The following is an 11,075-nucleotide window of genomic DNA, read 5'->3' on the forward strand; positions in this document are numbered from 1 at the left end:
TACACAAGCTTTAATTCCATGCCCGCTCTAAGACATTTACTTTCTCACTGAGTGACCCTGAAATTAGGTGAGCTCAGAACAACTAAAATCTAAGAAGGGGAAAGACAACGGCTGGACACGTTTTTAGTTGAGTTTCCATGGTATAAAATGCTTTATTTGGTGCACAGATCATAATTTAAAAACATTTCAAGTATTTCATAGGTCAGTAAGTGACAACTGTCTCTACCTACCTCTGTAGGTAGAGAAAGCAGAGATGTAATATAACTTTACCAACTTTTACAGGTTGCCATTTGCCCAGCACGTGTGATCTTTATCACAAGCAAATACCACATACAAAATTCCCACCAATTTCAACAGAAACTACATCAGTCTTACTCTGAATTTATACAGGCTTAAAGGGAAAAGGAAGAAGGTTTTTCCAGCACATACATTTAACATTTCCAGTTTGGCCTAGTGGCTCCCAAGACATATCCATGATATACTCCAATCTTTCTCAGGACCACATGAAATTACTGCTTCTCCAATCCCTTCTGACACAGGGGGCAAACAATGGCCAGAAATACATTGCTTCTTCAGTATTAGCCACCAAAGATTGCTAAGAATTGCCTTAGGACATTTATGCGAAAGAGATTTAATAAAGCTAATTTTTAGCAAAATTCTAGGCATTGTTTCCAGCTGATGTAAGTAAAGAATCACATCTAAGCCTCTTCTGCCAACAGCATACAGAAATACATTGTTAGAAAGGTACAAACACCAGGAATAGGGAATTTTGAATTAAGCTCCCAATTACCATATAGAGCACAGTAAACATCTGACCTCTTGGTTTCAGACTCTGAATCATAAAATCTTCCTCTTTTTATACTTCCCCTTATGAGCCCTGGCAGAGACAAGACATTAGGCTAGAAAGCCCTTTGGCTGATACAGAAGAGGCATTTAATGCTCCTTGATGTACTTGTTATTATAAATAGTTGTACTTCCACAGCAGATAAGGCTCTTTACACACAGTAAGTATTACTCAAATGATTCCAACGGGAGAACAGACACAGTAAATTTACTTCCACATCTGATACCTCAAGCTAAGTCAGATGTTTGAGAGGCATGCTATACTACAAGGCCCTGAACTACCTACCACTCACTATAAGTTACTGCCTCCATTCCAGAACAGGGCCAATGCTTACAACCATGTTTGGCGGGTTCAGTTAATATTTGTAAATCTCTTTAATGTGCTACTGAGAAAATGTTTATTCTTGTATGTTTCTCTGCTAGACCAAATGATAGTATCACAATCTCTAAATGTAATTATTTTTGTAAAGTCTACTGTCTTTCCCCTACACTTAGAGCACAGTTACTCACACAAGCAACCTTCCTGTATTTACATAGGAACTCAAGATAAATTTTTGAATAAGAAAAAAAAACAGAGAAACCATTTGCAAAGCTCCAGTGCCCTAGAGAACATATGCATCACAGTGTAATAACCCCAGATACCAGTACATGCTGGGGACCAACAATCAGAAAAGCAGCTTTGCAGAAAAGGACGTAGAGTCCTTGTAGATACAAAGGTTACCATGAGTCAGCAGTGTGCCCTGTGGGGGGGGGGGGGGAAGCTACCCACGTCCTGCGCTGCAGTAGGAAGTGTTTCCAGCGGGTTGGGGTAGGTGACCTTGCACTCCACTCTGCACCGGTGAGGCCACCCAGTACAAGAGACACATGGACATACTGGAGAGGCACAAAGATGACTATGAGACTGGAGCACCTCTCCTATTAGGAAAGGCTGAGAGAGCTGGGACTGTTCAGCCTGGAGAAGCGAAGCCTCAGAGAGATCTTATAAATGTATATAAATACCTGATGGGAGGGTGCAAAGGGGACAGAGCCTTATGTACTAATCACTTGCACCCATCTACCCCGTTTAATTCTTCCTGAAGTTTGGAATTACCTACTTGACCTTGTCCATCAGCTGAACTTTCTCTTATGAAAAACCATTCTTCCAACATGACTTGAAACAATAACATGCACAAACCCTTTCTTGGTTTCACTTTGTATTTCTTGCTATTTCACAGGACAGCAGTGCTTTGATGACAATATTATCTAGAGGAACAATGATTAAGCAAGAAGTTTCCATCAGAAATTCTAAAAAATCTTTACTAGAAACAGTGTTACTGATTTTAGTTTATTTTTTATCACATTCAATGGTAAGAGGACTAGGGCACTTAAAAGAAACTGGGATATTAACTAGATTGTTTCATTGGTCTAGCAGCAAGCAATGTTTCCTCAGTATGAGGACAGACAAGGCTTTTGGAGGAATCATCTTTCAGCGCTGGAAAACTTACTGACTTTGAACAATTCATTTGTTCTAGCGGAATCAATGTAAGGATATTCATGTCTGAACTGATTATAATAATTACAGTTCAACACAGAGTATCTCTCCCATTTCAACCTCGTATTTTTAAAATTCAAGCTAGATAAGTTGGTTTTTTGTTTGGTTTTTTTTTTTGGTTTTTTTAAGTGAGTGACAGTGCAACTTTCATGCACCTAACTCCATTTAAAAAAAAAAAAAAGAATGGCAACAAACAAAATTAAGCACAGCATACACTAAGGCTTTCCCAACACCCCTGACTTAAGTGACAGAAGTAAAACTTGTCATTTTGGGGAGGTCTTTTGGTTGGCAACTACTCTTTAGAAGTTTCAGACATTAACAGCAGAAACTTCACTTACTCTAGCAAGTCATCTTCTTGCTGGAAAATTAATACACCTTCTTGGATGAGACAATTTTACACCCATCCCACTGTACAAAATGTTGGCACAATGCCATTACTGCAGACAAAGCACATCAGAACAGGCTTGGTAGCCCTTAGATTTCACAAAGTCTTTGCTGAACAAGATTCATCAATAAAATAATTTTATACCACACAAGCTTGTTGCCATCTACACTAAATTAACTTCGCTTCAGATCATTGCAAGCCATAAAACATAGTGGGTAACTCAGGGCACTCTTTCTGACAGCGGTTATGCAGTTTCACCAGTTAAAACAAAGGACTGAAGACACCAAAGGAATTTTATTTGCTGGTAATACTCAAATTGAGGCTTCGCCACACACACAAACACAGGCTTACAATAAAATAATAATCTGAATCATGATATGATATTTGCTGTCAGCCTACAAGGTCAAAATTTAGAAGTTACTTATTTTGTGGCCTGTGGGAAAATACTGATGTAGCAGTAAACGACTTAAGTATGAATGATAAACACCTGTTTTGATAACAAGCAACCAGTCTGAATTGAATTACACTTGGAACTGAACAAACAGACACCTCTCTCTCCTTCTCTTTTTCCCCCCCCAGTTATACAAATACAACTCAATGCTCCCTTAGGCATCTTTCCAGCTTTAATTACATAAATGGGTGAAGTTGCAAAAAAAAAAGTACTGATTAAGTTCTCAGAATCTTAAGTTTAACTTTGAATACCCTAAATATTAGAAATACTTTTGTAATTAAATCTGTAATACCTATGAATTTTGCCTCTCTGCAATACAAACAAAAATCTTTACAGACAGACTGGCTTTAGTCACAATACTGTGAGTTAGGAATTGTCTGAATTCATTCATAGAACAAATTCTTTTTCCCTAGGTAAAGACTTCCGATATGCTTACTGCAACTTTTGATATGCTTACTGCAGTAATGGGAAGTGCCTTTTTTCTCCACGTACTAAACTTCAAGTTATATAGCATACAGCTGTAAACAGCAGATTGTAAATTTCATACATGAACAGTATGCTTCATTTAGTGGAAAAAAAAAAAAGAAAGGTAAATATTCACAGCAATTGTATTTACTGCTAGCCATATCATTACAAGAAAAATTTAGTCTACTTAGAATTAAAATTGGAGACAAAACCCACAACTACAGTTCATTAGAGACATTCTACATTAGAGTGCACAAATTGCAGTACTGTATGAAAGCATAATCAGAGGTTCTTTCACTTCTTGATAAAGGATGATTTTATATATTATATTCTGTTTACTTTAAATTTAAGCAGAACACCACAAATTTAGTGGAAACTAAAATAGGATAAATTAAAGCATATTACTAAAAAGAAATTTAAAAGAGTGTAGAAACAAGAAAAAAGGGTAGTAGAAGAAAAGCCAAGTATTACAATTATCTCAAAGTTCTCTACAGCCTCAACTTTATAGTCCTTTCTCCTGTCACCACGAAGTTGTTGCTGTTCATCTTCAGACAAATTTCTGATTCTGAGCATACTGAAAATACATGCAATGGTAATGTAATAGTACAAGACTCCAGGCTAGAGCAAGCTATAAAGCGCACTCCACATAGAGGTAATGTGCTCGGATGATTTAAAATGTCATAACCTCAGACTGAGTTTTACTAAGGCTTTTGGTTATAAGATGTGCTCCACATTCACATCGCTGCAACACACATAATCACTGTTAGCTTTTTAGCTTTGAGCTATTCATTAGAGGCTATGAGGTTCTGAAGACCAGCAACAGCAGACCAGAACTGGCTATTGAACTTGGAAGCACACACATATAAACAGACACCACCACTGAAGAAAGAAATGCCTCCTACTCTGAATTAGCCCTATATAACCATGATTTTCAGCCAAGTATATTAAGGTAACATAATTCCAAGATGCTCTTAAGCTTCAAAGGAAGAAATTCTTATGATGGCAAGTACCTGTAGATCTGTGAAACACTTCATGCCATCGCCTTAACGAGAAGCAATCTAAACTACAAAAAGCAACAGCAAATAGTCCACAATTTCATTCTCTGCCAAAGTCATCCTTTACACTTCCTTTGAAGTTCCAGTGAAAGTCAAACTTTAACTGTCCCCAGAATAAGGAACACTACACATGACCTGGCATAAAAGGCTGTGGTTCCATGAAGAGTACCTGGACGTGCAAATGCCTGGATCACTCAGCAAGAGTCATCTGATCCATAGACTGATCACATCCCTCTGTCAAATCACCATAAACATGTAATATCATGCCTATAGCAGTTCTGTGGCTCTATGCTGGAACACAGACACTGGAACAGGTTGCCCAGAGAAGTTGTGGATGCCCCCTCCCTGGAAGTGTTCAAGGCCAGGTTGGATGAGGCTTTGTGCAGCCTGATCTAATGGAAGGTGTCCCTGCTCATGGCAGGGGGGTTGGAACTGGATGATCTTTAAGGTCCCTTCCAACCCAAACCATTCTATGATTCTATGCTGGCTGTGTGTCAGGGTGCTGTGAAGCCCTCCCATCAATCTCATGTTAAAAGCCCTAGAAACAAGCCCTAGTACATCACAACACCATGACCTAAGTTATCTTGAACAAGGCCATCTGGGTTCGGTTCTTACCCTCCAAAATGTCTTCATAAAGTGCATGTACTCCTTCTGGCACAATGACAGCCAAGGCAGTTCCACATAGTAGCCCAGCACCCAGAACAGTCACCAACTTCAATCTCTCCTGCAAACAAATACAAAACAAGTATTACCTTTAAGAATTAAAATGTTTTACGTTTTCTTTACTCTCCCTCATTAACAGAGGTTGGGGCAGAGGGAAGGGTGCATGGGGTAGGGAGGCAGCAGGACAGCAAATGATCAACAAAACCTCTTACTAATTTTTATTCAAAAGCTCCAGTCGCATAGTCCCGTATTTCTAACAATTAACTTTCTGAAAAGTGAACATACCCAGTGTCTGATGCAATCAACTCAAGTAGGAAATGAAAGTCAAAAATGACCCACTTGACTGTTAACATCAGACAAGAAATTAAATGTAGCATACCTGAAAAGAGCAAGAATTGCTATATTTGGCACTAATGATTATTGGGGTCTAATTGACCCTCTAGGGCCTCAAAATGTTAGGTCTGCAGAGATAAAGAGAGATTGAAAGTGCACAGATTTTGAAGCATGTCTGCAACTCTATGTTTTATCTCCATTTTGGGTTTGTTTTCAAATATATCCTTCCTACTAGAAACCACACTTAAACATGCAAGTTCCCTAAAATCTCTGCTAGTTGTGGCACAGTACAAGATAGAACTGCCTATTTCCCAAAAAAGCCAACCTAAATAATAAAAGAAAATACAAGAAAGAAAACTAAATTACCAAAGCAGAAAGACAAGAGAAATAATAATAATGTAATTATACCTGCAGATACAAATACATTGGTCAAGTATGACTGTAAACTGCTGTCAGCTATAGTCATGTAACACAGAAAGGGCTAAGAAAAGTTTTATCACTACAGAAAGAGGAAAGGAAGATTTTAGAGAAAAAAGCAGCAGGAGATCTACTTTCACCTACAGGTTTAGAGAGACAAAAGAAATGAAGTTAAACTGCTACAAGACTGTTACATGATAGATGAACTATATTTCAGTTTCTAAACCTATGCAGAAGCTTGTCCTTAAAACTGCCGTACTTTAACGGCCTTCTATTTCATAGAGTATCACTGAAGAACAGACTTTCTCTAAAAACATAAAACTGTGGATAAAACAGTAATTTAAGAGAAAGATACTTTTTTGTACTTGAAAGATCTGACAATGTGTATATATTAGGAAAAAAAAAAGGCGTCAGGTGCAGTTTTAGAACTGCAATATCACAGCACTTGCAGAAAGTCAGGAAGTTACAAAATACAGCAGAAGGGACTAAATCCCCAAAATAGCTCCAAGACCTGAATCATAAAAAAAAAAAAATAAATTAAAAGCCTTACTCAAATGAGAGTGAATGAGGGAACTGCATCAGTCAAACTGATAATGGTGATAACATGCATTTCATGTCAGTCTTTTCTTCTTTTTAATTTAATTAGGAGATGCATAAATGCAGACTACTGCTTATTGCTTTACAACAATTTCTAAGCCTTCCAGTAGCATTTTAAAGGAATTAAAGACTTAAAGGGATTTATAGTAATAGAAATCATAGTCCTCTCTCCAGGTAATTACAGACCATGGCAATCCCCTTTCCCCTCTGCTAAGATATAGAACAAATCTATTTTAAAACCTAAGTATTACAAATCTGCAATTAAACTTTAACAAAAAATACATAAACCTAATGTTTTTTATAGTATAGTGAAGAAAAATTGTTTAGTTCATATTCCAGGAAGAATTTCTACAAGATTAAAAAACCACAGAATGGTAGGGGTCGGAAGGGATCTCAGGAGATCATCTAGTCCAACCCCCCTGCCAAAGCAGGTTCCCCTAGGGCAGGTTGCACAGGAAAGTGTCCAGGCGGGTTTTGAACATCTCCAGAGAAAAAGACTCCACAGAAAGACTTTATAAGTACTTGCTACTATCGTGTTAGGTTATTTTCCTAGTTATATTCTAATTTTGGACAAAAAGCTTAGAGAGATCAGTCCTCCCTCACTCCTCGCAAACTGACTTGTTTTACAGTTTTTGTACATAAGAACAGTTTACCATTGCTTTTTGCTTCCCTGTGAATACAACACTGACAGGCTAAAGTCAAAGTCACATCCTGAAAATCCAGTTATATAAACATCTAATAGACTCGCAAATATGACAACTTGCAGAGGTCACCTCTCATCACCTCCGCAATAGTCCCTATGATATCACAGGCAGCCACCATGGGAGTTTAGATCCTCATAACTGTGTAGCATACATTTTGTGGCAGAACCATCATCTTCTTCCATGCACAAGAGATGTCTAGGTGCTACCAAAATATTAACTACTGAGGACCTGGAGACAGAGGTCAGTGTTCAACCTAACGGGAAACCACTTTCCACATCTCCTGATCATGCTATCTGTTCTTCATGCAGCACAGTGACACATGTTGTTTAATCTCACTGAAACAGGCAACACTTGCAGAGAAGAAATAAGAGGCTCTACAGAAATGCAAAACTAGCTTTCTGAAAGCAAGCCAAATGTGGCCATACGGAAACAGTTAGAGTATTACTGGGGAAAATTCAAACAGGAAGATGCAAGAGATGAAAACACCTGTAAAGGTCCCACAAACATGCACTGATACACTGGCACATATAACAATTATACTTGGTAAATTTTTATACAGTGGCAATCTACAACAATATAATAGAATATAATCTTCAACATCCACTGTTCATAAAGTTATTTTGAAAAAATATAGTATCTTACAAGGAAAAACAAGATTATTTTTATATTGCAGCCCTATAATCTATTTTACATACATATATAAACATAGGGGAAAAAAGTGCCAGAAGTAATACTGTTTTTTTACAACTGCAAATATAGAATACTACTTGCTTTTATTTGGGCATCTGTGAATTTTAAAGAACCATGAAAACAATACACACTAATAATTTACCATTTCAAGAGAAGTCTCCATCTCCTTTTCAGTAAAAAATACTTAAGACATAGTGAATACAGCAATCCAATAATTGCAGTCTAGTTGGATCCAATAAATCAAATCATTTCAGTTATAAAAACACTTCTGTGCCTCTTGCTATAAATAAGAGCAACACAGTAAACAGTGTTAAAAAAATGCACAGGAAAAATCTTAAATTCCTCAAATGAGCAAGCTGTTCCACAGCTCAGTATTTGGTTTAAATCTGCAAGGTACTGAAACTCTTACTTGGACATTGCAAAAACTCACACCTATGTTCAGCAGCAAGCAGTCCCACTCCAGTCAACACTGCCTGCCTCTGTTACACCAGCAAAAGATTCACATTGATAGAACTCTTTTTTTTCTTTTTTGCATTTAGGACAGAACTTGGGAGATAGCATCAAGAACTGTCACAGTGTTGTTTCCAGACCAAAGTTAACCCAACAGAGTACCGTAAATCAGGATTTAGCTCAAAGGGTACATCTGTGTACAGAAATAACTGAAGCTCTGTTCAGTCTGTACCTTTTTACCACTAATGTTTAGGGATACCTGGCTTTGCTGGAGTTTTACACTTTCAAGGATATCCAAGTCTAATTAAAAGAATATAAACTAGTACGAAATTAGAACATAACCAATAGGTTCCAGAGCAAAAAAACTCATCTGAAGAAATGTTTTAACACTAATGAATAATTATACTGTTCTCCAGCATCTGGGGTATATTATCTAAAGCATTCATTTTTGTTTTCTAACCATTTTAAGCAGCCAGTGGGAGGAGGCATTTTTCCTCACCAAGGCCATCTACAAAACTCTTTGCAAATGACAAAATGCACAGTCCAGTCATTTCAGTTTGAAACTGTCCATGTTGCAGAGGCCTAAGCAATAATCTTTATACAAAACAATTCTAACCTCTAATTACACACTTCTGGGATTAGCTAGCACTTGCACATAACTTGCAGAGAGATTCAGCTCCTCTTTTAAACCAGCATAGCACATGGATCCTTAAAATTTCTAATTTGAGTGTAAAACTGAATCTAGAACTTCTGAGCATTTAAGACAGCACAATAAACTTGACTGCACATGTGTGTAACACTGGTGAAATACTGCACACACAAAAGGCTAATACACATGTGATCGCTGCTCATGCAGAGCGTTACATTTCTGGATCCACAGCTGCTGTTGGGTTTAGGAGCCCCCTGATTCAGCTATATAAATAAACCACATAAACACAGATCAAGAACTCTACCTTCAAACAACACCAAATATAGAGTCAGAAGCAACAGGTGACTATCAAGCACATACATGAGAAAATGTAAAATTAAGTAAAAAAGAGACAATGTTAGCATGCTACACAGGGTTCTCAGCAAATCTGCAAGAAAATCCTTTGTAGGTTTCAGGGCAAAAGTGAGTTTTGAAGTGTGAGACAGTGGAAGCAACAGCACTGAAGATGTATAAGGGAAGGTCTACAAAAGCATCAGACTAAGCACTGGCAAAACAGAACTATGCTAATGTTTATTGAAATACTTCAGAATATATAGTCATGTTTCAGTCCACTGAGCTGAACTGTACTATTACCAAAATGAACAGTCTTTCCTTCCACACTGTGAAGAGCCTACTGCTCCCAAAGCCTCCTGGTAATAATGGGACCAAAGGACAGGAGCAACCAGCCCTGTGTCTTGATGGAAGAAAAAGTCACATCTCTACTCCAGCTTTTCCCTTTCCAAAATCAACACTGCTTCCAATAGAAATGGGAAGCCTCTCATAAGAGGGCTCTTAGTAGCTTAGAACAACTAAACTCTCACTACACCATATCTGTATAAAACAATTATAATTTAGAAACAGAAAAAACCCTCAGGCATCAGAGGATATTAGATTTCCAGACACTGTAACAGTTGTCATCACCTCAACAACCACCTCTTAGAAACACACAAACACAATCACTTCTGAACTCCTGTGCTGCTTGGAAACTCATTCAACCTCTGAAAGTCTCCCTCTACTGTAACACCACCTTACACAGCCAAGTTATTTTTTCCAAAAGAATGCCCTGAGTTCCACAGGACAGTAACATAACTTGAAGTTGTGTTGTAATCAAAGAGCTAAGGTTTCATTTTCAGCAGCACAAGCTGTGAACAAAACTGTGGACCAAAACAAAGTTTTCTGAGAACCTTCTTGTTCTCAGAAATTGGTTTTGTTCTCATGAATTGTTTCTAATAAGCCCTAATTTGAGTAGCCCATAGACACACAACAGTTAACCTCTGACTTCATCAGTTTCTGACACAAGCTTCTAAGAATAACCGTTTCCAGCTATCACATCTTTCCACTACATGCCGAGACTTTGCTTCATCTGTAGCCAAAATGCCTGGATCAAATTCGGCCCATTTAAATGCCTTTTCTACACAGTACAGAATAAGCATAATTTTACACTGATTTTTGAATGAAAATCAATATACCATTCACAATTTCCTTAAAAAAATTTTTTAAAGTTACCACATCATCCCTAACAGCACTGCCATACTCGAAAGTGGACAGCACTAACTCCTCCTGGTAGATCTCTCCATCTAGCTTCTGCTTTTCTTCCTTAGCAACCAACGAGCAGTTTGGCGAAGCTGGCTTACCTCGGAAAAATTAACTGCCAAGGGGATAATTCCTGCCACATAGCAGGCGACCAGCATAGCCAGAGACAGCAGGCAGATGGAGCGGAAGTCATCCATTTCGCTGCTTTCTGTCCGGTCCCTTAAAGTGAAATTCAACAGCAACTTTTCCACCTCGCCCCGCACGCCTTAG

General features: G+C 38.0%; 1 protein-coding gene across 1 annotated transcript in view; it reads right to left on the bottom strand.

Annotated features, from left to right (window-relative positions):
* Positions 1–11,069, bottom strand: part of SLC39A9 (solute carrier family 39 member 9) — a gene marked incomplete at its 3' end in the record, with an annotated part of 17,417 nt that extends 6,348 nt beyond the window's left edge. Inside the window, exons 1-2 of the mRNA XM_010174527.1 lie at positions 10,907–11,069; positions 5,346–5,454 (exon numbers count right to left, since the gene is read on the bottom strand). Coding sequence (XP_010172829.1) covers positions 5,346–5,454; positions 10,907–11,002 — 205 coding nt within the window. The remainder of the gene's footprint in view (positions 1–5,345; positions 5,455–10,906) is intronic.
* Between the last annotated feature and the right edge of the window lie 6 nt (positions 11,070–11,075).

The sequence above is a fragment of the Antrostomus carolinensis genome, unplaced genomic scaffold, assembly GCF_000700745.2.
Source record: "Antrostomus carolinensis isolate BGI_N321 unplaced genomic scaffold, ASM70074v2 scaffold25538, whole genome shotgun sequence".
NCBI lineage: Eukaryota > Metazoa > Chordata > Aves > Caprimulgiformes > Caprimulgidae > Antrostomus > Antrostomus carolinensis.